Here is a 26,178-nt window from a genome sequence, read left to right as displayed (position 1 = left end):
TCCAAGTCATCATATCTCATCAAACGAATGGAACTCTTTATTTTCTGCACCACTCAACCCTTCAGTATTCGCTACTTTAGCAGCAAATGGCGTTTTCCCTGTACCTCGTCCAGATCATCAAAGATTTAACGAACAACATCTTCCTTCATCTTGGTCTCATAGACCTAGGTCTCACTCTACCATAAACGATCATTCTTCACGTCCACCTCATGCTCATGACCCTCGTCCACGTCGTACCTTGGTATTTATTTCTCTCTATGTCCCTCACTCCGCAGTATCTTAATTCACTCTTTTAGAATAACGATACCGTCTTGAACGTCAATTTATCTAGACGTTCAGATGGTCCCACCACTTCATTTCCCCCAGACCTCCTATCCCCCTCAACAACAAATTATCCCATTTTCGATCATCCAGTCGAACGCTCTAATATTGGCTTACCCCCATCACTCTGGATGTCCCCCGCATCTACAACCCCTTCAACTCCACTATACTCGCCCCTAACGCAGCTCACAATACCCTCTCATCCAGAGCCTTCTCCTCTTTCTTCCAATAAACCTTCTTCCCCATCAGATTCCTTGAATATCGAGTCAAAATCAGCTATATTCAGCGACATTTTCTCAGACGACCTTTTTGGTTCCCCGAATCCAGACCCTTCCCAGAGCACTTTCACTTCTCCCAGGCTGTCTGGTTCTCCTGACCTCGAATCCACCCCTCCCTACGATGAGAGCGACCCGGAAAAACTCGCAAAGCAAGATCCGCTTGCCACTCAAGTTTGGAAGATGTACGCAAGGCAAAAGGCAAATCTTCCTCACGCTCAGAGAATGGAGAATATCACTTGGAGAATGATGGCCCTCGCTTTAAAGAAGAAGAAAGAGGAGGAGGAAGCTGCAAATGCAAAGACCGATGTCAAATCAGAAACTACTTCAACACCTATCCCTGATCCACCTCCATCCGAAGAGGAAAGAGGTCGAAGAATCGATAAAGGTAAAGGAAAAGTCCAGGTCGTTGGTTTTGACGGCACAAATCAAGATGGCGCAGAAGATGACGAGTCAGTTTCCATTTATTACGTGATACTAGACGTCCTTCTAACGCTCATCTAGCATCGTAGCAATGGACTGGCGTGCAATGAGCAGGTCCCGCTCTCGCATATCAATGGACTGGAGACCTCAATCCCGTTCCCGCTCAAGGCCACCCCAATCCACTGCTTTCTTTGATCATCATGGTATGATGTCAGCTGATACGCGGTATCAATTTCCCTCCACCAACCACCACAACGACAAGTCCATCGACAGACGCAATAGTTATTCAACTAGAGAATCCCATCTTGAAGGACTCGCCTTCCTCACCCAGCATACCGATACCTGGCGCCTCCACCACTCGTCCTTATCTAGGCTCTTCTTCGGCACCTCGTTCTGGTACTCTTCCCGCCGTCTATGAAGGCCAAGTAGATCATGATCCACACTCGTTCTCACACGGCCTCCATCACGACCCACAACTCGCTCAGCTCAACCACTCCTCGTCTGCCCTCAATACCCCCGCTTTCCACCCATCCTCGCTCCCCTCTTTCGGCTTCCACGGAGGTTCGAAGCTGCTGCCAGATCAGTCGCCCAATGCACGTGCGTTCCCCAGGCACGTGCGAAAAACCAGCTTCGATCATACAGTAAAGCGGGAGGCTTTATTCCCCGGTCTCAGCGGCAGACACCAGGTCAACGGCAAGCCCTTGTCGCCTGATAGTCTCATTGGTCAGAAACGGAGAGCGGAAGCACCTCATGCAGAGAGCATGCTGCGTGCAGATCCTTCCAATGTTGACGGCAATCCCCGCACCACTCAGGAGCCAGATCAGTATGTGAGCACGAGTCCCTTCCCTTCTACCCCTTTCAACTTCTGCTTCCCGCGGGACTACGGGATGTTTGATATGCACGGTGGCTCACACAACGAATTCTCGCATATGCTTCACGCCACGGACGATTCCCATTCGTCATTCCACGATTCTCACCCTTTGAATGGTTCTACATACTGCTCGTCCTCGGGCGTCAACGAGGGTCTGTCTGCTGCTGCTGCGGCCGCCAGTGCGGCAATGGCAGAAGGTTACCGTATGAGCGCCGCTGCCAACTTCCCATCAGACGACTACAGCCATCTACTTGGACTTCCTTTCAGCAACTTAGATGCTAGCATAAGCCTGGCGCAGGGCCCATATACGGTCGATCCTACACAGATTGGCGAGCATGGAGATGGGGTCTTGCAGAACTACCACGCTAGTCCATCAAGCGACGGATGGGGCAACGGCCTTACGTCCAGCTCCACCGCATCCCCTGAACCATATATAACCTCGAGCGCTTCCTCGCCTCCATCTGTAGAAGGGACCACCACGGGCTCCAACTCACGGAATCAGATGCGAAAGATCGCCTCGTCTAAACGCATCGCTCAGGAGATTCGGCGCAAGAAGTCAGGGTCAGCCATGAGCCCCACAATAGGAACCATATCGCGATCGGCGACGAGCACCCCGGATCTAAGTACGAGGGAGGGAAGCACTGGAACTGCGAAAGGCAGTAGCGATGATGGAGATCAGCCGCCCACATCGTGTACCAACTGCCAGACGACGAACACTCCACTTTGGAGACGCGACCCCGAAGGACAGCCTTTGTGTACGTTTTATTCGCCGTTAATTTTTTGGGGTCGAACTGACGGTGTTTGAATACAGGCAATGCATGCGGTCTATTTTTCGTGAGTGATGTGACGTACAATTGACGTCGCTTTGATGCTGATCCGAGAAAAGAAACTGCATGGTGTGGTTCGTCCGCTGTCGTTGAAGACGGACGTCATAAAGAAACGGTTCGTAATTATTCTTTCTTTTAGAATTTCGTGGTCTGATGGAAATGGAACTTTTTGAAGGAACCGCGCTTCTGGTGCGCCTAACGGAAATGCACGCAAAGGGGGCGCTGGATTGCCTAAACTTGCATCATCGAATACTCGGCCCCGTGCGTCGACGACTAGTACGGTGCCGACTGGATTTGCAAATGGTCGAGGAACGATGACTGCAAGTAGAGTGGGGCTGGGCCCGTCTCCCCCCGTCGCCATGAAGAGACAACGTCGTACGTCTACGAGCGGACAGATGCCTACCGCTCCTTCCAGGCAATGAGAATGATTCTAGCGTTGCGAAGCGATTTTGTTTGATGACCGTTCTGCCATATGTGGTCCGCATGATATTTTTTTCTGCTCTTGCCCGGATCGCAGGATGGTACGTAGATATTCAATCTCATAGATTATTTTCCCATCCTCTCTCTCTTCTATCTTTGCTTGCATACGTGTACACATGTCGTTTTTGGTCCTGTTCTTGCATGATTATGTCTTCCCGATGTTATTCCCAAAGAGGTGTAGAATACGACGACCCTAGCAGTACGGTACCTACCCTAGGTTGGACACGCGAATTGTATCAGAAATTGCGCTTCCATTGCTTGGCGAAGAAACATTGTGATTGGAAAGTTTTGCGTTCTTTTGCAAAAAGTGTTTTTTTGTTGTTTCAAGCGATTCACATTGCGACAACATTAAATCTTCATTCAACCTGGCTTCATTCTTCAAATATGCGCCTCCTCCTCCTCCCCAACGCTCCCCGATGCCGCCGACCTCCACCTCGGCCCCCTTCTCAAATGGCCAGCTCCAACCTGTAGCTTCAAAAGATATTAAAGAAAGGCCGCCGTGTTTCACGTACTGACCTCGATTTTGAACAAGCACTTCGGAACGGGGGTACGGTAAAGATTAAAGAGAGTCTTGATATTAATACCTTGGGCGTATCAGACAGCCCTGCACCTCCTGCGCATGAGTTCTCGCCTAGGCCTCCATCGCGAGCACGCGCCCAAGCCCAAGCCCACGTCTACGCTCACCCCCACGCACCGCCCACCCCCGTCGTCGTTCCACCAACTCCAACTCCATGTCCCGGCCCCAGCAGTGCCAGATGTTCCTCTACGACATCTTCCAATGACGTGTTTTACGACGCTGAAGACTCTGATATGCAGACTAGAAGGAGGAGCTTGTATCGTGCCCCTGGGACGAGCAGTAGTCCTGACCTTGCTACGCTTGTGAGGAAGGCGAAGGAGAGGGGAGGGGTGATTCCGCAGAGTGCGCAGATGCAGGTTGAGAAACGCGCTGAGGGGATGCACCAGCAGATGCCGCCGCCGCCGTTGCCTGTTTGTGGGGGTGGGGGGAGAGGTAGTGGTGGTGGGTCGCGTCCGAGGTCGTCGACTTCTGCTGCACCTTCTTCTAGTTTATCACCGGCTCCTCCTCCTCCGACGCTCCATGTCACGCCTGCGGCGAGGCCTTCGAAGATCGGTCTAAGGGAGTTGTCTAGTCCGGGGAGTTCGGAGTGGGTGATGCCTAGTCCGCGGCCGCGGAGTGGGAGTACGAAGGATAATGACAAGGTGTGTTTTCTTTTCTGCGTGTGCTGTGCTGTGCGAGGGATTGAATGGGCGCTATTAGGCACCGAAGAACACTGTAAGAGCCAAAACGAGCGCGTTTTGGGGTAAAATGCTGGGTCAATCGTCTACCCGGGATCGGTCGGTGAGTGTGTTTGCTTTGCTTTGGGATCGACGTGGGCTCATGCGATATTTGGCTTAGCGGACGGATGCAACTTTGAGTTCTCCGCGTTCAAGACCGTCTTTTGTGGATAGTTTTGCGCCTCCTGTGCCCCCTCTACCTGACGACACCACCCCCCGCTCGTCCGCCGTATCCCCCACCTCTGACGTCTTCACAAACTCCTATACAAGTTCCACGGATCACAAACCCCTACCCCCCATCCATCTCGGTCGTCCAGCCAGTAATGATTCAGACGATCGGTCTCTTGTCGTAATCGACCCCATGTCACGAACACGAGATCGAACGCCGTCTCCTGACACGCGTCCAAGCGACAAACCAAAGCCAGAGGGCAGGTTCATTAGTCATAACAAGCGACGAAGCATGAGCGTGAGCGACATCGATTTACAAAAACTAAACGTTCCTTCCTCGCCTGCGCCCACGCTTCCTCCCAAAGACTCTGTACCTCCAACCGAGTTCCAAGCTTGGGAATCTTCTTCGTCGCTTCACGGCATTCTTAGTGATTTGAAAGGTGTTTTATCACAGCTGGATCCGGAATCTGGGTCGTCTTTGGATTTGAGGGACCCTTCTACGCCTGCGAGACGGGCTGCTTATACGACGCGGTTGAAGACGGGGGGTATTCAAACGCCGGAGTTTAGGTATCAAGGGGATCCTTCAAAATCTCCTGTGTTGCCGCCTGTCCCGCCATCTACTCCTATTGTGACTTTGCCCACTCAGTCGTCGCTGGATTTTGATACGGATATATATTCACCCTCGAGAGGTGGGCTTTCTGTCGACCCTGTCGTTCCTCCGCGTTCGTCTTCGCTTCAAACGCCTTCACGGTCCCAATCTGGACCTGGACCTGGACCTGGACCTGGATCTGGGTCTGGAGCGCTGGGTTCGCCGAGAGTATCCGCACTTCGGCACGGGTCGAGTCCGTTGAGGAGTAAAGGATACGGGAACCAAATGCAGTCGTCCTACCGTGATATGTCTCGTCTTCGTGTGCAGCATCATTCTGTGGCTTCGAGCTCTGAGCCTTCTTTACTTCCCGTAGCTGATGACGGGCGGTCGTGTAAGTTATATTTATTTTTATGCCTGGGTGACGCTGATGACGTGTTTTTTTTGTGTCTAGCTTCGTCTCATCAGGAGCTCACGACTAATGATCTCGTTCTCAACCGCTATGCGTCCAATCCGTCGTTTGCACGGACGGATGAAACGGATGAAGAGAAGGGCAAGGACTTGGCGGCGAAGTGCTATACCGAGGACGAGGAGTTCTTGGCAAAGGAGAAGATTGCAGAGTGGTTGGGCGGACAGTAAGCATGTCGTCTTTCATTTCACGTGACCCATAACGAGAACGTTTTGCGCAGTGGGCAAGTCAACAAGACAGCACTCCATCATTATATGGGGTACTTTGACTTTACGGGACTGCGGCTTGATAATGCGTTCAGGTGGGTGGGTGACTGAGATGCTGGTGTACTGTATTGATTGGTTCTATAGACGGCTGTGTGCAAAGTTGTATCTCAAGGGTGAGACTCAGCAAGTGGATCGAATTCTGGAGGAGTTTAGTCGACGTTTCTGGGATTGTAACCCTACGCGTCTATACGGCAGTGCCAGTGCGTCAGCAGTTGTATGCTCGCCAATTTTGCTAACCTGCTCTCTAGGCGTCGTCCATGCGGTCGTCTACTCTATTCTCCTCCTGAACACCGACCTCCATATCGCAGATATTGCAAACAGGATGTCAAGGAGTCAATTCGTCCGCAACACGATGACAGCCATTCAAATGCAGACTCACCCAAGTCGCTACGGCTCGAGTCAGGACCTGAACGACGACAATAGCAGTGGGCCACTGACGGGCTCTGATGGCACTGAGACGCAGTCCCTCGCTCGGTCGAAAAGAAGTGGTAGTATAGCAAGCTGGAACAGTATCTCGAAAGATACATTCTTTGCTTCGGCTGGGGTTTCTTCTACTGTTTTGGCAGCACAGCCGTCGCTGAATAGCAGCACGACATCTTTCCACCACTCTTCTGGTCCGGAATCGAAACCTCCGAGTACTGCTCCTTCGACGGTTGCGTTTGATAGGAACTGGGAAATGGACATGGAAAGCCTGCTCAAGGTAGCTTCACAGTGGTTTTTGATAAGTCTTCTGGCACTCATGGATTCTCATAGGAAATGTATGCTGCAGTCAAGAGTCAGCAGATCTTGCAACCCCTAGGAACCACGTTCATAGCTCGTGTTTCAACGTCATCTCTCAGTCCAGGGGCAGCACATCTCATCGGTCGCAACCGCAGCTACCGCGGACCATCAGATCGCCTTACTACGCTCAAACGAGGTAGTATCCGGGGCATTCAGTCGATACTCACCCCGAGCTATAGTCCTTACAGCAGCAACAGCAGTATCGATGGACGTGTCAGCCCGTCACCGAGTTTTGCAACTTCGACTCGTGAGGTAGGCATCCGAGACATTCGACTATAGGGAGTACTGACCGCGAATCTGCAGGGCATGCACAGCTCTATGGGTGCTTTCCTCAGTCCAGCTCTCGGTTTCGCCTCCAACTTATCGCATACGATCATCAAGGAGCAGGAGGACGAGGACCGAAGCTACCGCAGCCATGATACTAGCTCGACAAATATTAGCATCACTGATGAAGAACTTGCGCTTCTCGGGGCGCCATGGGCAAAAGAGGGGATGCTTTGTCGCAAGCAATACTGGGAGTCTGCAGGCAAGAGAGCAAAGTCCAAGAACTGGATGGACGTCTTCGTGGTGATTCAAAGAGGGGAGTTGAACATGTTCACTTTTGGAGACCATGGTGGAGGTTCCTCTGCGGTCGTTGGTGGCGGAAATTGGCTGGTGAGTGATATGCTTGCTTTTCGATTATCTAGCTAACCTCCTCTCGCAGGAAAATGCCCATTCTGTTGGCACGGTGCAACTAGCCCACTCACTGGCTCACTCATTGCCTCCACCAGGCTATAACAAGCAACGTCCCCACTGTATGGTACTCACCTTGTCCAACGGTGGCGTATTCTTTTTCCAAGCCGGCACTGAGGAGCTTGTCAACGAATGGGTGTCGACGTGCAACTACTGGGCGGCACGTACTAGCAAAGAGCCATTAGCAGGTGGCGTCTCAAACATGGAGTACGGGTGGAACCGCGTCACCGATGCTTTGCATGGACGCTCTGCATCGGACGAACAGAAACCCGAATACGATCGCGCCGATTCGATGAGCGTGCGGAGCGGGCGCAGTGGTCGAAGCAAGCTCGGGTGGAAAGAGGGTGCCGCTACCGTCCGCGGTCATTCGCCGTGGTCGGAGAGATTGTTCATCAACGAGTGGAAGCCTCCTATCCCACCCTCGATATCCAGCATTCACGACGAGGAATCTCAGCTCGAGGCCCTTCAAAAATACGTGCATATGTTGAAGACGGATTTTAAGCACCATACCGAACTGAGGGAACCAATGGCTGCTCTGGTATGCCCTGTTGATATTCCCACTCGCGTCAAGCTTATCTCTATTGTAGTATCCGCCGCGTTCAGCGAACGGAACGAAAGCCCAGAGTAATTGGGAGAAGAAGTCGCAATTTCTACTCACGGAAATCGTCAAGTACGACTCCTATGTCGATTCACTGCAATCCGCTATGAATCTGCGTCTGAAGAAGAGAGGTGAAAAGGCGCTCGAACACGCCCTGGTTGTTGCTGTACCGGACGACAGCGACCCCGCGGTAGCGTCTGGCAACTGGAGAGGTTACTCGGAGGAGACGATACCCGAAGGCGACGAGCCCCCAGCAAGTACAGTACCCAGGATGTCGCCATTCCATCGTAGGGAGATGGAGGAAGGGTAGTAAATATGTTAATTCCTGCTAATATGCGATCGAGCCTTGTTTTGATGTATCGGTGCTTCTAGGAATATTTATGTATGATATTGCCTTTCTTATGATACTGATTTCTTATTACGCTAGGACGATTTGAATATAGTGTTCCTAAAATCTACTGACTATAGTCCCAAGTCAAAGAAAATATTGACCCCTTAATTGTTGCATGGACCGTACTGGCAATCCCGTGAATTTAGTTGTCTTAGTAGGTAACTGACGTATTGGCGTACCTTTGCAGCAGATATAAGGGCCTGAAGACCACTCGCTGAAGCCTCTGGACTCCATTGAGATCCTCCTTGATTCCCGGCATACCACACAGATCCAACATCATTTGTAGAATTGGTCGCGTGCTCTACGACACCCGAATACTGACAGCCAAGGAAATCACTGTACTTGGAGGTGCGAGAAGCATCATTGGCGTTGTCCAAGTAATACTGGACGTGTTTGGTCCAGATACCCTATGAAACCTGTCAGCCAACAACTTTCTTGACTCATCGAGGACCCGACCTTAAAAATTTGCTGTTGGTAGGGAAAGCGTCAGGCATGTGTATTAAAAAAAACTCGCGGAAACACAGTACCTGATCGTGATTGCAGGTTTTACCACCAGACGCCGAGTCACAAGATTCTCTCAGGATGCCATTGTCGGTGAGTGGGCTGAGGTAACTCATAGTTGCATCCAAGCTGACTTCAGCCTGATCCAACAAGCTTGTGTTACCCGTTGCAGCATAAAGAGCGGCAAGACCTGAAGCGACAACGGCCTTTGATACAAGTAGTTCGCATTAGTTGCTTATTGAAGACGATCGTCGAACATTTGACATACTTGGTTATAGGTCCAGGTGGTCTAGCTCGCGTTGCATTTAGCAATGGTCACTGTAGCAGTAATTGGACGCACTAACTTGCTCATTATTCTTGCAGGTCTCCAAGTTGAGGCCATCGTTGAACAGTCCACTGGAGCCACGCATGCCGGAAGCGCTTACTGCAAACGCCAGCTCACAACCTCGCATTAGGAGCGAATATGAAATACATACACCAAGTCCATTCCTGTAACATTCCTGTCATTGTTTGTTGTTGAGAAAGACCATGTGACAATCACCTTGTTCGCATTCTCAAGATACCTTTCGTTCTTTGTTCGCAGGTACCCAGCAGCCGAAGTCAACAAAAACAGTTCATTAGTGATCGCATTCTTATACGTGTGATCAGTAGACCACCACACTTGACAGTCCGACAAGATCAGTTACAAGTAGGAAGTATGGCGATTGACATTACCTCCACCTCCACAGGTGTTATCCCATTCCCCTGCAACCATGTCATAAATTTTGGCAGCACTAGACTGCGATCCGACATCAGAAGGGCGTTATGAAAATAGAGGGCAAGTTTTACAAGGTATGCACTGTTATCTTGACCTCTCGCAGACTTGTAGTCCGCGATTTTCCATAGCGCCAGAATGATCCACTTTGAGTATTCAGCTCGGCGTTTGGTGCATCTGATTTAAAAAAAACCTCTCACCTGAGCATCATCGTTACTGCCACCAAGGATGTTCGCCCAGTTTGTGTTAGAGTCCAATGCTGCCTTCCCTATATACGAAGTATCTGCTACATTCTGATAGTCGTCACCACCGGTTGACAGCATTAAGTTGTGCAGGTCCTCTAATGAATTCTTGGAGGTAGATCAAACGCTGATGAGGTCAAGAATTTGTATGTAGCTGGCACCATACCGCATCAGTCCACAACTCGCCATCGTTGTACTGGCCTGTGGAACTATTGTAGTAATGCAGCTGCAGTTGGTTTGCGACACGCTAGACAGAACCATGGATGTGGTACTTTCAGCAGCGCGACTCACAGCATGGCTAGCGAATAAAACGTACTGTCGCACTGCTCAAGGTCGTAGTGCACTGTCGCCTAGAAAGCGCAGCCGCTCCAGTCTCCAGCAAGGTAGCGATCACAGCTAGGAACGTCGATGATCTGAACAGCATCAGAGCCATGGGGGAATGTACCAGACAGTGCTCAGTGTCAGAGCAATCTATATTCGTGGTGAGTCCGTACGTACAAGTCCAGCAGCTAGTCAGCCATTTATTCGCTACCGTACTAAGTCGGTTGTACCCATTGCATAACCCGCAGCGAGGTCAATCTGCACGTCTTCTTCAAGGTTCCTGAGCGGGTTGCAACTAGCGAGAACTCTGCTCTGCAAGATGGGCCTTTGGGCAGGTTCGAGCTCAGTGAGTTTGGAGTCTCTGAGCTCGTACGGAGACCATCGAGGGTCCGATGCAAATTAGACTTAGACTTCTTGAAGTTAGCCTCTAGTACGTAAACTTTGAACAACACGAACTGTTAGCAAAGTTTACTAATAGTCAAATTGCCTCGTTCTCTACCTTTCTGTATACCTGACCGGCGCAGCGATCAGCTGTGAAGATCAACTTATACTTACTGACATGAGGACTATAAGATACTACAAAATATTAGCCTAGTCTCGAACCAGAGCGGGCCCGATGAAGTACAGCGGTGTTGTTTTCAACTCGGCACTTCAGCATCGGAACAGATGAGTGCCGCAGCCACCCATGTGCATGAGTACTTGAGTCCCTGTCTATTGCGCTTCGCGAATTTTGTGTAAAGAGTCATGCGCTTGAAACGTCGACTTATTTACATAAAAAAACTTTCATATGTAGATTGTATACACCTAAGCGATCTACCCTTTTGTGTAACAAAATGGGTAATGTCATCTTAAGCCAGTTTCGTTGGGTATCGTGGCCTGACTCAGTCGAAGGAATTCACCTGTGACCAACAACAGACTTTGGCTGATAGGGTTCCTCCAGGTACTCAAGCTCTTCCGTGGGATCGACATGGTTGCTGCTGGCTAGGTTGGGGTCTCGAGAGCTCAGAGCTGACGCTCTATAAATTATAATTTGGACATCAGAATTTTGTCGGTCGCAAGTCATTCACCACATTATGGCATCTACAGCGAAGAGCAAGGATCTTCATATGTTTATCTGTTCTTCTTCAAGTTATTCCCATCGGGCCGTGAATCTGGCATATCATGATTCATGATATATACAACGCCAATAGCAAGGAGCCGACTCTGGTGCCACGTACTATCGGTGATGAGCGCTTGAGCAAGCGATCACCGGCCAAACACGATACAAGTGACTCACAGATCTAGATGGTCTGGAACGCATGATATTGAATACACCTGCGCACCTCTGCACTTATCTGTACTACTTACAGCCACAGTTCAATGTTTCAGTAGATGAAAGGGTGAGGCCTGGAGGCACCATTGAGTCAGAGCGCGCCCGCCTTTGAAGCCGATGCCGCTTGAATGATGTCTAGCGAGCGCCGCAGTTCGACTCCAAGTATTGGTACTACATATCTTCCTTTCCATGGCATGTTACTGATCGTGCACAGTTGAACGTTCTCCAGGACTAGCCAGGGGATCGTCGTGAACAAGTCGTAAGCTTGCGAATGTTAAACTGAAGCTTACTAAGCGAGTGGTTGAACATTGAACGCCTCCCGACTTCTTATCGTCTCTTTCTCGTTGGTTCGAGAGAGGTATGCACCATTAAATTGCCCGGCTGCCTTAATTATGAAGTTGATGGGCCCCACGAATGAAACCATGCTGTACGTATGAGGTTTTGACCATCGTCGAACTCACCTACACAGGATTTACGAGAATCAAGAAGCAGTAGTGCGTACTATTAGTGTGTTCATAAGAAAATGCAAAGTTATGATGACTTGACGGTGGCCCGAATACGAAGAACTTCGATGATATTTGAGTCATGACGACTTCTGGGATCACCGGCACTCATCACCATTACCTACCAGGTTCTGCCACCCTCTTGGCGCGAAGTTCTGCCAAACCGGCTGGAAGAACTCGGCAGTCCTGCACACAATACTACCGCCGGTATTCATAACTAAGTCCTAATAGTATTAGACTGCCCCTTCACCTTCTGGCCCCTCAGTATCCAATAATTATCCATTTAGGTGTCCGTTATGCACGGGAACTTCAGGTGCATATACTTAAATTGAACGTAAAAAAAATCATCAAATCCAGAGACAGTCGCCTCGTTTACAGTGAGTAATCCTAAAACTCAAGGCTTAAGGGCTTGGGCAACTTGAAGATTGTATCCATTTCACATCTAGCTCTTCCTGGACGTGCCACACCGCGGACACCACACAATCAAAATTTTGACGGTGGGTAGTTTCCTTGCACTGACGGTCATCACTGACGCATATACTAGATACCATGAAGATTCAGTTCACCTACCTCGCCATCCTTGCCGCTGTCGCTGGCCCGGTGAAGGCAGCTCTTAGTAATACCGACGAACTCTGCTTACAGGCATGCTACCGTCATGCGTACGACTGCGCGAAAGGGTGGACACCCGTCAAAATCCCTACCACAGGCTGCTGGGATTGCTGCGTTGGCATAATATCTGAGGAGTAGCGACTAGTAGCGATCGAGTTTGTATAGATGGTGTATTTCATCTAGTTACCTGGTATCATAGGGACTATACATGTGTGGATGCTAAGTAAATAGCGGTGCCAACGAAAATGACTGGAAAATACGCTGATGCTGAGAAGGGCCGAGTTGTGCCTTGTTCACCAGTCTGAGGATCAAGTATTACAATAGACACGACACGTCACCATCGGTATAGTCAAAGGTTAACGAAATGGGTAATATCATCTCAAGCCAGTTTCGTTGGTTATCGTGGCCTGAGTCGAGGAAATTCACTTATGGCCAACGACAGACTTTGGCTGATAGGGTTCCTCCAAGTACTCGAGTTCTTCCGCGGTCAGAGTGATATCAATGGCACCTAAAAAAGAGTCAGATCGGTACATTCAGTTGCAAGTTAACACGCATACCGAGAAGATCTTGCAAGTTCTTCAAGGACGTGGTACCAACGATTGGCGCTGTGACGACGTCTTGTGCCATAGACCAAGCAAGGCCTATTTGTGCCATGGTCGCGTTTTTCTTCTTCGCAATTTCCTCGAGGCTGCGTCTCTTCAGAATCTGCTAAGTAGATGGTGGGGCGACCATTCTCACCGGTTTATGATGTCTTTATCAGACTCATGCTGGACATACGAGTTGATGCCCCTAAAATATCATCTTTATAGGTAGTCCATCTGGATATGATAAACAACTAACTTGTCGGTCTTTCCACGAATTGTTTGCTCGCCAAGAGGGCGGGTGAGCAGTCCTCGGGCAAGCGGTGACCAAGGGATGCATCCAACGCCAAACATCTACATAATCAGGAAAGAAGGAGACAAAGACAAATAAATCAAACCTTGAGCGTGGGGAACATTTCTCGTTCTTCTTCGCGGTAGATCAAGCTGTGGTGATCCTGCATAGAAATGAAAGGTGTGAGGTGGTTTGCGATCGCGTAGTCTAAACAGATTCATGCGGTTAAAATTCAACTCGCCGATGCCAGAGCTATGATCTTACTTTGCATTGCCTGGACTGAAGATGCATTGAGGTCGGAAACGTGCGCAGAATGGATGTCAAAACGTACATTGATAAGCCCAGCATGAAGACATGCCAATGTAACGGACATAGCCTGCCTGCACGACGTCGTGCAGAGCTTGCATCTAAGTACGATGCAGATAAGCCAACAAACGCTGAAGCTGATGCATGGTGCTGATTTACCGTCTCCTCAATCGGCGTCTCTGTGTCGAAGCGATGACCTGAAAATCAATCAACCTTGACTCTTTGGCCGAATATCGAATGAAGACAAACACTGCAGGACATCAACGTAATCGAGTTGCAAACGCTCGAGACTCTTCTTGATGGATGCGAAAATGTGCTATTGATGTAAGATCAGATAGTGCAGTAAATCCAAAGGAGCCAACACACCTTGCGACTCAAACCCCTTTGATTGACGTAGCCTATTTGATCAGGATGTGCAGCGGACTGGAAGACCTTTTCACTTGGGGTGCGGCCAACAACGTTATAGACCTAGTAGAAGCTTGTTTGTTATGAATTATAAACACATCGTGAGCCTGACCTTCGTCATGACCACAATCTCATCCCGAGGTAAGTTGAGCTTTTTGATCGCGTTTCCCAGTATGACCTCAGAAAGTCCATTGGAGTACATCTAATGATGTGGGTCAGTGATTCATACCCAATGTACGAAGGTCTCACGTCTGCTGTGTCAAAGGTGTTGATCCCCGCATCATAACTTCAATACCCAGGTAAAGACGCGTTTCATTGAAGTTACGCGGCAATACTCACGCAGCCTTGATGTGGATGATGGCCTCTTCCTCTCCGAGGACCCAATCTTGCCACTCGCTGGTACCTGCGTTGAATAATCAGGGGAATTCAGTCATTCACATGAGCAAGCACTCTACACACCATACTGCATTGTTCCCAGAATTATCTTGGAAACCTTGAGCCCAGAGTTGCCCAGGCGGACTTCGTGGTAGTCAGTCTATCAGCAACTTGAACCTCGGTGGGCGAGCACTTGATAACATACCGTAAGGCATTCCCTTCTGTGGGGTCGACATGATAGCTGGGTTGAGTAGTGGGGCTCCTGAGAGCTCAGAGCTGACGCTCTATAAATTATAATGATATCGGAGCTTTATCGGCCTCAAGTTGTTCACGAGATCATGGTATATATCCCAGTCTGCAGGGAAGCGCAAGGGAGAGAGGAATCTTCGTATTTTTATCTGTTATCTTCTTCAAGTTGTTCCTATCGGGCCGCGAAGCTGAGATATGCGCGAATAGCAATTGGGAGTTGACTCTGATTACGGTACTATTGGTATGGTGAATGGCGTCAATGAGCCAGCGACGCGAGCAGATGGGCCCAAATATGTAAATACCTACGACACCATCAAGCTGAACAAGTACTTCAGTGGACGAGGTGAGGGACGGAAGACAAGAGAGAATTATTACTAATTATATAATAAGTTGTGTGCCTTACCGGACTTTTTCGACTAATGTCTCGTGCTCTCTTTGGTTTCTGAAATTCTGTCCAACGTCGTAAGCTACATCAACTCGGACAGCACCACAACTATCAAGTTGAGCGGCCCAAAGCAGTCAGGAAAGAGCTTGCTCGCCCTTGCACTAACCTGTCGCTCATTCTCAGAGCAAGCATTAGATGCTCTCTGGGAAACCGTTACATGCATTCATCCCTTCATGCGATGCGCTGGGATCGTGTTACCGGAGAGACGGCAGAGTGACATTGACAACGACTCGGAAAAGTGGAGCATTGTTGATTTTTTTTCTTTGAGATCAAAATCATATATTTACGGATGCGTAGATCCCAACAGAGTCCCAGCTGATCGCAATGCACATCGCGTCCGGTTCATCATTATGCCAACGTATGGTTGGTCACGTCTCGTGCAATCCTTTTTACAAACCCTTGCCTTCTCCGCGAAGATCCTGATGCCAAATTTACGAGGCTTCCACGGTTACGTCATACCGGATTTGTTCCATCTGCTGCGCCCCCTACTTGGCCTGCGTCTGCAGAATTTTTCAGAGGACTGCAACGCACGTGGTTTTACGTTCTTCGTATTCATGCTGTCCATCGCTTGAAAACTTCGCGATTCGGTTCAGCACGTTGAATGACACATGGGACGCGCACTCTGCTCGGGCAGCGTCACATTCCATTCAAAATTTGCAGAAGCTGCGTACAATCACTGTACCGGCTATTGCCAAGGACGCCCTGGCGCATCTGGGTGGCCTTTTCATGTCTGACCGGCCTGAAGATGCAGCTGCACCCGGGCAGTGATCTCGAAGTCGTCCCGCAGCTCCCTTCCCTTTGAGAACCTCCGGAGTGTTGATTGGGAGATCGAAGACTGTGCAGATCTTGAAGTTTTCGCCCGTCTATGGTCTCATAAACATCATTTCAATTCAAAGTTCACTTCGATCCAGTCCTGCTGCAGATCCTTTTGACTCGATCCACACCCGAGAGGCTTTCAAGTCTCTGCAGTCTATACACTTCTCCGAATCTTCCGGGTGTCGAATCGCATCCACCATAATTATCACGGGAGACACCATACGGCTACTCTTACACCTTAGTTGCCTTCGGGTTGTTGAATTCGAAACGAAATCCTCTATTTGGATTGACAAGGATGACCTGAAGAAAATGGCGAAAGCTTGTGTACTAATTATCACTTTCCTACTCACACAATATCCAACTGTGCTCCTTCACGAATGTAGACCTGAATCGTCAAAGAACATATGGTGGCGACCCTATATCCCTGAATCATCTTCCAATTTGATTATCATGTGCAGCAGTACTGGTGATACATCCCTTCAATCCGTCTAATGATCCGTGTATCTCCTACTGCTGCGTGCCGCCGAAGTTCTCCCTGAGTCACTTACCGGAGCACTAGCCTCGATTTCTCGAGCGAGTCTATGCAGGCTGGTGACGAGCCTAGCAGATCATGTCGGGAACGTCAGGTAGAGATGCAAAACCCTCCTCCACTTCAGATCCAACGTCGGAACCACACGAAAATTCTCGGTATCGAGTATTTGGCGCCTGAACATGGCGGCGAAGCAAGGCAGAGATGGTTAGAGCTTGTGCCAGTAAATGTTAAGCGAAAGTCAAGCGGTCAACTGCAGCTTACTAAGCTCCCGCTCATTACTTCTTGTCATCTCTTTCTCGTTGACCACTCGATTCGGGAGAGGTATACACCTCAATCAGCACTCGGTTGCCTTACATATGAAGCTGATGCCCCCACGAATGAAATCATGCTGTATGTGCGAGGTTTTGACTATCGTCAAACTCACCTCCGCAGGACTGACGAGAATCAAGAAACAGTAGTGCGTACTATTCGTGATGCAAAGCAGCAGGATATCACGGTTTCTCGACGGTGACAGAGACAACGGAACCCGAAGGACGTAAATGATGTTCGAGTCATGCCGCAGAGTCTGATGATCACTCTTCACTGGGATAATGGACGCCAAAGGACTAGCGGACGAACTTGTCTCTCGTGGACTTGTGAATCCTCCAATGGACTTTCAGAGCACCTTGTTGTATTTTGAAGAATACCTCTCCGGATTGTGTGAAGGACAGCATCGTAATCCTTCGTTGTCACCTCTCTTGACTTAGAAAAGACGGCAATTATTCTCCATGATGTGAGTGTTTCAATATCTCCAGGTTTGAAGTATCGGCCCCTAAAGGGTTGGAACGAAGGGCGAGATATTCTGCGATACGGCGATCCGTCATAGGACTTGCAGATCGCCGATTTATCAAGGATAGGCGTGCAGGATTAATATTGCGGGATTCGCGTACCTATGCGCACACAGCGAGAGATTTGCTCGTATACTTCCGCGTCCTTCCACAAATGCAACAGTAATAGTGACTTTTTTGTTTACTCGTCTACAATGTTCCTTGACTCGACTCGACTGCATGAATAAATAGCTGACCACATCAAGGCACCAGTTTCCCACCCCAGGTCGAATCCACTCGAGTCGATCGTCACGGCATCTACAATGAAGGCGTAATGTATCGAGGATGGGACCGAGCACGAAGCATCGTTGATCACGCGTTTTTTTCCACAAGGATGGGGTCGACAGGTCAGTGCTCGCGCTGTCCACCGCCGAGGAGCCGTCCGTCTCAGGCGCAGGCGCATCGTGCTTCACCTCCCCGCGCTTGCCCTCGCTGCTCCATCGCTCTGCACTCACATGTCTTGCCTGTCGCGAGCTGTTCTCTCTTGTCGCCGTTTGCGAACCCAACTCATACCACTCCCATCATCATTATCGCCTTCTCCTAAAGAAGTCACGCCACTGTTCCTTTCCCTCGCAAGCACCACCACGGGCGTTACCGACGAGGATTTCGTTGGAATGACTATGGGAGAGTAGGGCGGGGGCACCCTTGGCGAGGACGGAATACCTTGAATCGCTGCTGCAGCTGACGCTGCCCATGCCACCATACCCCCATTCCACGAACTCAGGTTCGTCACGTGCACTGGCAAAGGGTTTTGTGGGGGTTTGGCGCTTTGAGCCATAGACTCGTCCATTGAGCATTCGAACGCCGTTTGTGGGAACTGTCGGGCGCGTTGGGGTGGACTGGGAGGGGCTGAGGATGTTGTTTTGGGGCATTGTATGGCAGTCGAGGGAATGGGGGGAAGAAGAGGTTCTGGGGTTAGATTGGGAGGGTGCAGCGGGAGAGACGTCTTGGTTGGCTGATAGATGAGGTGCCAACGCAAGCGAGTCGGGAGAGTGGGGCACCGAAGTCATATGGTTGAAGACGATCGGTGGGCAGGTCGGTGGAAGAGCGTTTGAAGACGTTGAATTGGCGGGAAGAGGATGTTTTTGGTTTGGAGGGTGCGTGCTGGATGTGGACAGTGTTAGAGGACAGTGGAGTGTCCATCACGGCATCTGAACCGAATTGAGGAGTGGGCTCAGGGAGGGGTGCGAATTTGATGTGACGTGATGGGACAGTGGCACTGTGCGTATGCGAGCAAGAAGAGCTACTGACATTCAAGGATGACGGGGGTGGCATATGTCAGGTGGCGAGGGCAGGTAAGTAAGTTCAATGGGATGATGTTCTTGCGTTAAACAGTTGACTGCTTTGAAAGAGATATTGGGAGTTGAATGATTTAAGTACAGAACAATGAAATGAAATGTGACAAATGGGTTCGCTCCTCGACGTCGAACGGACCGTCAGTCCCCTGGCCTGCAGGGTAATGAGATCGAGATTTGGTCTAGATCTAATACCCATACCAAACTGCTTCTGGTATTAAGTAGCCAATAAGTAGCATCCAATTAATACCGGAACATCGTTATCAAGTGTGTATACTTGGTGAGAACCGCTGAATTCCCTCTCCTCCGGCGTGCAGATATATTATATATCAATATCACATGCTCTCACCTTGAGCTTCGAATTCGCAACGTGGATGACAATTCTCTGTTCTCTCCACTCACCATGAGAAGTACTAATCCAAATTCCCCGCTTCGCATTCGATTATCTCCCGGCTATATTCCAGCACCTTCCAGTACCCGTAAGCTCTCAAGGCACCCGTTATTACAACCCTCCGTTCCACCGGTCTCTTCCTTCCTTCCTTCAACACATTTATCGTTCCTTCTTCTACGTTCTCGAATCTTGCCACCACAGAAGCATCTCCCTTTATAACTTCTTCTCCGTGATCAGCTCTACTTCTGCGTGAGACTGCTTGTTCCGGACAGTGCTCGTCATCACCACCGTGTAGTTACTCAGCCTACTTTCGCAAACTATCACTCGCCCATGTCAAACGCCACCTCCTGTGCACTTGCCGCAATATGTTACTATTAATGGTACACGGACCTGCCAAGCTTAGGTATGTAGACGTCCAGCGAATTCCTTGGGACCTCCATAGAGCTTTGTCGCGGCCCATGGCATGAGTCGTGGTTCCAACCCTCAGGCATCAGTGTTAATGCGTGAACATCTGCCAGCAGAGTCATGCCAGTGCCCTGTCACATCGTGTCTCATAATATCCGTTTCCTTTCCTTCGTGTCTCCGTGCTAGCAAAAATTACTTGGACGGGATAGAATACAGCTCAAGTTAAAGATAGCCTCAACGTTGCACATGATGAGGGGTGCCATCAAACGCAAGCAAGTCACATCCTGTCATACAGTTCGCAAGTTCCATCACTTCTACGGCGCCGTGTTTGCTATTGGCTCATGTGCTTGGTAATCCTATTACAGTACATCAAAACTGGGCCGTTCGTTCCCCAGATGGCATGACTTGAACCGTGGACGTGATGGGGGGACATTATTTCCTCTCTGTGCTGCACTACTTCATCCATATCTTGGCTTCTTTGCTCTGTCAAAGCAAAGTTCGGCTTCTTGACGGTGTAGGCAGTGAGTGCTACATACGGTCATGTTAGTGCTTTTTTAGTGCTCCCATCTACCCTTCCATCTACCCGTTGACATCGGTCACCCTATCAACGTCCGGAGCGCTAAGCCAGGTTAGGTGTCAGTTACTCCAAGCTCATTCTCGCCATTTCCAGCAGAGGACGTCCGACCTCCAAGTGCAAACACCTTAACTGGACACGAGTTCACATATACAATTCGCTGAGTGAAACTCTTCCAGGACCTTACGTCGACGGGATAAATCAATGCCATCCTCACCGCCGCTGCACCACTTAATCCCAGTCATCACAGCATACGCATGTCTTTGCTCTGTCAAGGCAAAGGTCTCAGATACAGTAACCTCCCGCCGGGTTCCTACTCGCCCAGAAGCCTCCGAGCGTCGCCGACCAGCCTGGCAGCGGAGACTCGACTTCGAGGAAAACTGTACAGCCATCAAAGCCCGCACCCACCAATTCATCAACTTCAATACATCGAAATCAGTCCGCGTCACGATCATGAAGGATCATTGATCAAATGCTTGATTATCCTTGAAGACTTCCGGGGAGAAGCCCCTCAATAACAGATGGCGAGCCACAGCCCGCAGGCACAAATCTGCACATGGAGATTACAGCGCGATTTCCGCTAATGGCGGCCTTGGTGCGGGAACATGTCAGGGTGTTAGTGACCGGCCATCTCAAGAACCTTCCACTTGGAGTTCATGTTCAAACATATTAAAGTCGTGGAACTTTGTTTTGCACTGTGCAGGGCTTACCAATGCCAAGGCTTTACAAGGCCGGAACAAGAGCTGGAGCTCTGGAGGGTGCATTCGTATTTGATGTGGAGCGAAAGGGTATATATTAGTGCCCCGGATCTCAAGTGATGCAGCTGATGCAGAGTCCTGAATGGCCAAGCTGTTTGCTGTCTTCACCAGGTCAGCAGATTAGTTCGATGTGGGGGTGTGGTGTGGACTGTATCTGATGTACATAATCGCGGAGAAAAGGAAAGACAGCGGATTCGAATGTCCGCATTAATGATCGGTGGCGGTTGACCGTGTGACCTTGCATAAGTGCGCTGTTCTGTTCATTCAACGCATATCGCAGCACCACGTTGGCTTCGGTCACTGCATATCCTAAGTAGTGGTGGCACGTCAAAATATTATTGATCAGTAGCAATACAACATCATCGATAAATATTCGACACTACAAAGCAGACACGGAAATCAACAGAATCGAGATTACAATAATTATGAAGCGATATCAGCTTGATCATCGACAGTCATCGTATCTTCTACGGGTTCAGTACCTGCATGGCCGTCATCTGGCGAGATAGATTTTTCTTGCTTCGGGTCCGCGTCTTCAGAGGCCATACTGACCCCAGTAGTGAAAGATTCCGTGAGGGAGCTCACTGTCGTTATGGCCATGTCCAATACTGCTTCGACGCGCTTACGAACTGTGTCACTTGGACACAACACCACCTATGAACATGTCAATTGGTTGGACGATGAAAATATCACCGTCCCTACGCACCAAGGTCACCAAATTAATGTGTGCGTCAGTTTCTCCAGAGTCATCCATCCGCACGATCAACGCTGGCTCGCTGTTTTCGCCATGTTCATGTTCACCACCTACTTCGGGCATGTGTAGCTCCACGTCACCGAAATGGGCTTCCAAGAACCATACAATCCGCTGGATTCTAGTGATAGACTGATCACCTTCATGATGATCCGAGTGAGGGTGGTGAGAATGTGAATGCTGCGAAGAGGTTACTAAACAAGCTCGTCAACATCCACAGCAGGTAGTGCAACGCTTCACCCACATTTCACAGAGGCGAGACTTTTGTCAACGCCCGTTATAAGAGCTAAAATAGAATCGGCAATCATATCGTTACTTGCGGTCGAGTCCCACTCAAGCGTGAGTTCATGTTCTCCAGTATGTTTGACATCGACGGCACCCATAACCTGTCAAGGCATCAGTGGGTAACCTTCAACTACTTCGAATCGGATGTTTCTTACCCTTATCGTTTTCACGCCATCTTTGTCTACGCCCTCTTCAATACTACCATACATTCCTTCCAGATGCCACATCACAAGGTCCCAGCCCACACCGAGGACTATTTTCTGTCGCTGAGTAACAGTACAAGTTGACAACCCGGCAAAGTCCTTCAAATCACGCGGATCGAGAAGGGTGTAAGAATAATCTTTCGAAACAAGCAACCCGGATATGACGTCGTTTTCTTGAGGAGTCTTATTAGCCAGAGTACCTATCGCCTAGATGAAGTTGTGTCAATTAATCCGTGTAAGTTAAGATTGAACTTCAAGACCTTCGCCACACGTTCACCACGGAAGGACAGCTCGAGAGTTTCAAGGTTACGAGGGGTGTGGATCTTCACGTCCTCGTCGCGTTCCTTGAATCTTGCAGTCATGGCCGCTTTGAGACGGCCCATTGCGGTTTGCTCGCCGTGAACTAGAACCTTTTGACAGTAGGACTTGAGTAGGGCGACATCAAATTTGCATGGGCACTTACCACATGTTGAGCCTTCACTAGCTCGATGAATTCCGAGTTCTGAGAATAGTCCACGTGCGCACTGAAAGAAAGATAATCAACTGAGATTTTTCGCGGGATAGTGTTGCCCTTCAGTCCAATGATCTCGTCCGGTTCAGTCATGATGTCCTGATTTAAAAAGTTCAGAATCTTGCCATTCATAAAACGAAGTGACGGGAGAAGACACGCAAATTGCGCTGCAATTCTACATGTAAGATATGCCACTCACCCGGGCCAGTGTTCCTTCGATAGAGTATCCGGTGATGATGAGTCCATTTCGGGAGTCAGGAGCCCAGAGTTCGAGTAATTCACGACTAGGCCCAGTTTGAAGAAAACCTGGACTTGCAAGCACAACACACGGGGGGCCCTCCGAGATTTTTCGTTCCCAACCGCGTGGTTGTGGAAGATTAGAAATATGCCTATTACAGAGGTAGTCAGGATGGCCTCTGAGGACGTGATGGGCCACGCACTTGAAGACAAATGGGTTGTCTCGCTTCGCGAACCGCGAGCGAATGTTCGAGTTCATTGTATGTATGTACGTCTGATATACAGCCATGCATTTACGCGCCAGATTAGAAGCGTAATAAATGGGCACGTTGTGCAGGTCTGGGTGCTTCTTCCAATATTCATCGAGGATAAGGAGAAGTTCCTGAGCTCGTCCGAGAGCAAAAGTGGGTAGAAGGACGTGTCCTCCACGCCTGATGATTGAGTGAATGAGATTTGTAAAGCGCAATTCCTTATCATCGCGACCCTCTAAGCTCTGAACGCCATATGTACTTTCGACAATGAGGACATCCGGTCGGACAGGTGGAACTTCTGCTTTGACAAGATGTCGGTCTTCTTCGCGAGAATAGTCCCCTGTGTACAAAATCTTAAGGCCGGCTATATCGATGAGAAACATGCATGCACCCAATACATGGCCTGCATGATAAGGAATGAACGAAACTCCAGGACAAGGTGTTATCAACTGGTGGGCAGAGACCGGAATAATCGACGACAGCGACATGGACATTTCGAGAGGAGTATATAGAGCATCGGAAGACGATGAACTGTCATTGTGTATTAATTCAGCTATCTTCGTATCAGTGCTCTAAACACACCTCATTCGAACAAAATCCTGCATCATGAATTTGTGCACAGCCTTCGTAGGATGCGTCATGTACACCTTACCCTTGCCATCCCTGAAGTTGGTCTGTTATAACGTCAAGGCTAAAGTCCGTTGTGAATAAAATATAGCCCTGCCTTTTCCATGATATAGGTTAGAGCAGCAGCATGATCGAGGTGGAAGCTGAAGATTGAATTGAGTTGTCAAAATGGATGTTTGAGACGTGTCGCGCACTGAGTGATTAAAATCGCATCTACAGTGCTCCAATCAAGTTCATCCACGAATGGTAGTGAGGCCATGCCACTGTATGCAGGGTGCACCCCTGTGTCACAGACGATGGTTTTCCCTCTATACTGCAGCACGCAGCATGATCTTCCCACCTCTTGGCCTGCACCAAGAAGCGTGACGCTCAGTGTTGGTGAGTCTGCCATAGCTTTGCTTGCAGCGCGTTCAACTTCTGCGTCCAATCCGATGACAGGTAAATCCAGAACAGTCTCAAGTTCACAATATAGCCAGACTTAAGATCGCAGGGGAAGCAGAAGAAACGGTGGATTTCTTGCACTGAGCAGCTGGGGTAGAGCGAGCGGGGTTACTGACGCAAACTGAAAATACAATCAACTGACGTAAGCGACAACTTAGTTTTACTTACTATAACGACTTCCGTTCACGAAAATTCAACGTCTCGACTCTTGAAGGGTACTGCATGGGCAAGTCCAGCAAAACAACAAATAAACGCACGGTTCTTGGCACCCAGGAAACCCGCAAGAACGCAGTCAAATCTTCTTCCAAGAAGAAGCATAAGCAGCGTTCCAGGGAGCAGATAGACCAAGCTAGACACGCTCTTGATTCTGGCGCTCAAGCAGTGTACGAGGTGAAATGTGAATCAAAGTTGGCTCCTTGCAATGCTCACGAACATATTTTTGAAGGCGATTGGAAGATCTACAACCTCGCACTCCGAATCAGCCTCAAATTCGAAACAGATCATGTGAAGGCTTTGACAGAGACCATCATGAGTCTTTGATACGAGTCACGTACGAGGATCCTCACTCACGATCCATACGTTCATTGAATGTCTGTTTCGTAGGCCTGTCATATCCTAGCAGCCTCTGATGGTAACAAGACACCGCGCGTTCACATACGCCTCTCTGCGCATGTCCTCGTTCTGAGACGAATTGCGAATGATCACCGAGGCAAGGTAAAGTTCTCGAAATGTTCGTCATTTCTTGTGAGCCTGACATTGTTATCCCTTGGGCAATCAAGCGCGACGCGTAGTCGTCGGGAGAACCGCATGAGCTAGATATCTGCGCGAGTATACGGTTGTGAATCGTCATAGCATAAACTGAATACTCGTTCGAGCTTGGAGAATGTGTCATAATATTCAGAACTCGAGCTCTTTGGGTGTTTCTATGCCCTGGCGTCGGGATAGACTCTAGGCTCTAGAACACCCACAAAACTCAAAGCTGGTCAGGTTGGTGCAGATTCCGGGGTGTTGTTGTTCCGCTAAACGTCCCGGACTTCTAGTGCGTATTAAGTACAACATCATATTTGCATCGATGGGGCAGTGTGGGTGATTGCCTTTAAACCTAATCTTGCACAGTGTGGCACCTGCTACAACCATACTATGGATCTGGCGTTTCGCATTTCTTTTTTGACTGGCTTCATGCGTCCAAGTTGCAGCCAACTCATTGCCAACACCAAACCCGCATCCACTACCCTCGTGCTTTCCATGTAATTGACGTTTTCGCTCTTACTCCCGAACTACGCGAGAAAGAACCCATGGTCTCCCATGGCTGCCTGATATGTTTACTTCATTAAAATGTCGAACATGATCTCAACGGGTGAAGAGTACATTGGCGTACTAAGTGAGATATAGGTCACTCCTTTCCTTCGTTGAATCATCACTGATCAGGATAAATTTGGGAATGTGCTGGATTACGTCCTATCGTAACGATAATTCCTTTCGTTAGTATTCGTGATGGACGGTCATTTCGTGAGTCACGCTTTTCGCAGCATCAATGCCATCACGAATAGACCGTAACCGATAGTGGGGTCGGGGAACGAACGAACCTGAAACACGCTCTCACGGACTCTATTGTCACACTTAGGTGAAACATGAATACAACAAACAGGCCGTAAAGCTTCTGCCAGTGGGCGTTGCGGATACTAGCATCTACTGATTGAGTGATAACCTCGAGAAGCATGGGGACTTGATAAAGTTGGCCTTGGTGTCCTTTCCCTATAACTACCGACGTCCCTCGCCCATTTCGAGTCCCCGCCAGATCGCGTTCTCTTCAACAGACTTTGGCTTCTGTGAGACACCTCCCTCCCCCTTTCAGACGTT

The 26,178-nt window shown here is 49.4% G+C and overlaps 7 protein-coding genes across 7 annotated transcripts; 3 read left to right on the top strand and 4 right to left on the bottom strand.

Annotated features, from left to right (window-relative positions):
• Nucleotides 1-452: 452 nt before the first annotated feature.
• EDB91DRAFT_1234857 (uncharacterized protein) lies at nucleotides 453-8,620 on the top strand (the record flags this gene model as incomplete). Its single annotated transcript, XM_041321253.1, has 17 exons — nucleotides 453-1,048; nucleotides 1,101-1,222; nucleotides 1,314-2,645; nucleotides 2,702-2,724; nucleotides 2,777-2,832; nucleotides 2,893-3,046; nucleotides 3,669-4,364; nucleotides 4,474-4,554; nucleotides 4,612-5,098; nucleotides 5,699-5,879; nucleotides 5,934-6,014; nucleotides 6,064-6,179; nucleotides 6,228-6,690; nucleotides 7,074-7,413; nucleotides 7,463-8,029; nucleotides 8,079-8,342; nucleotides 8,558-8,620. 17 exons carry the CDS (start codon nucleotides 453-455, stop codon nucleotides 8,618-8,620), a joined length of 5,622 nt encoding a protein of 1,873 aa, XP_041182217.1.
• Nucleotides 8,621-8,659: 39 nt separating this feature from the next.
• EDB91DRAFT_1016917 (glycoside hydrolase family 76 protein) lies at nucleotides 8,660-10,329 on the bottom strand (the record flags this gene model as incomplete). The annotated part of the gene is made up of 12 exons (XM_041312499.1): nucleotides 8,660-8,887; nucleotides 8,937-8,948; nucleotides 9,008-9,187; nucleotides 9,250-9,270; nucleotides 9,326-9,401; nucleotides 9,454-9,470; nucleotides 9,523-9,641; nucleotides 9,696-9,759; nucleotides 9,810-9,881; nucleotides 9,936-10,085; nucleotides 10,144-10,224; nucleotides 10,294-10,329. Coding segments are annotated over 12 exons (1,056 nt in total), but the record flags the coding sequence as incomplete, so codon positions are not given.
• A 2,548-nt stretch (nucleotides 10,330-12,877) lies between these two features.
• On the bottom strand, nucleotides 12,878-15,279 carry EDB91DRAFT_1196129 (aryl-alcohol dehydrogenase). Its single transcript, XM_041320589.1, has 15 exons — nucleotides 14,887-15,279; nucleotides 14,766-14,825; nucleotides 14,646-14,709; nucleotides 14,556-14,592; nucleotides 14,419-14,508; nucleotides 14,268-14,369; nucleotides 14,151-14,217; nucleotides 14,061-14,098; nucleotides 13,927-14,002; nucleotides 13,833-13,874; nucleotides 13,702-13,802; nucleotides 13,563-13,657; nucleotides 13,461-13,511; nucleotides 13,280-13,410; nucleotides 12,878-13,230 (listed from the first exon to the last, which is right to left on the bottom strand). Exons 1-15 carry the CDS (start codon nucleotides 14,915-14,917, stop codon nucleotides 13,145-13,147), a joined length of 1,071 nt encoding a protein of 356 aa, XP_041182215.1. The 5' UTR covers nucleotides 14,918-15,279; the 3' UTR covers nucleotides 12,878-13,144.
• EDB91DRAFT_1078276 (uncharacterized protein) lies at nucleotides 15,174-16,143 on the top strand (the record flags this gene model as incomplete). The annotated part of the gene is made up of 3 exons (XM_041315000.1): nucleotides 15,174-15,273; nucleotides 15,673-15,916; nucleotides 15,969-16,143. The coding sequence occupies 3 exons, from the start codon at nucleotides 15,174-15,176 to the stop codon at nucleotides 16,141-16,143; spliced, it is 519 nt and encodes a 172-aa protein (XP_041182214.1).
• Nucleotides 16,144-16,772: 629 nt separating this feature from the next.
• EDB91DRAFT_1078275 (uncharacterized protein) lies at nucleotides 16,773-17,716 on the top strand (the record flags this gene model as incomplete). Its single annotated transcript, XM_041314999.1, has 4 exons — nucleotides 16,773-17,113; nucleotides 17,156-17,180; nucleotides 17,470-17,495; nucleotides 17,518-17,716. The coding sequence occupies 4 exons, from the start codon at nucleotides 16,773-16,775 to the stop codon at nucleotides 17,714-17,716; spliced, it is 591 nt and encodes a 196-aa protein (XP_041182213.1).
• Nucleotides 17,687-18,716, bottom strand: EDB91DRAFT_610356 (uncharacterized protein). Its single transcript, XM_041327871.1, has one exon. It carries the CDS (start codon nucleotides 18,597-18,599, stop codon nucleotides 18,117-18,119), a length of 483 nt encoding a protein of 160 aa, XP_041182212.1. The 5' UTR covers nucleotides 18,600-18,716; the 3' UTR covers nucleotides 17,687-18,116.
• A 2,356-nt stretch (nucleotides 18,717-21,072) lies between these two features.
• EDB91DRAFT_610322 (beta-lactamase-like protein) lies at nucleotides 21,073-24,428 on the bottom strand. Its single transcript, XM_041327870.1, has 11 exons — nucleotides 24,072-24,428; nucleotides 23,975-24,020; nucleotides 23,833-23,924; nucleotides 23,203-23,781; nucleotides 22,962-23,151; nucleotides 22,715-22,861; nucleotides 22,512-22,661; nucleotides 22,204-22,458; nucleotides 22,008-22,149; nucleotides 21,719-21,957; nucleotides 21,073-21,666 (listed from the first exon to the last, which is right to left on the bottom strand). The coding sequence occupies exons 1-11, from the start codon at nucleotides 24,266-24,268 to the stop codon at nucleotides 21,436-21,438; spliced, it is 2,268 nt and encodes a 755-aa protein (XP_041182211.1). The 5' UTR covers nucleotides 24,269-24,428; the 3' UTR covers nucleotides 21,073-21,435.
• Nucleotides 24,429-26,178: the final 1,750 nt, after the last annotated feature.

Source organism: Suillus paluster (assembly GCF_016628075.1).
Source record: "Suillus paluster strain FC165 chromosome Unknown EDB91scaffold_5, whole genome shotgun sequence".
Taxonomy (NCBI): Eukaryota; Fungi; Basidiomycota; class Agaricomycetes; order Boletales; family Suillaceae; genus Suillus; species Suillus paluster.
Note: the sequence above shows the minus strand (reverse complement) of the source record. Positions and strands in the feature narration are given on the sequence as shown.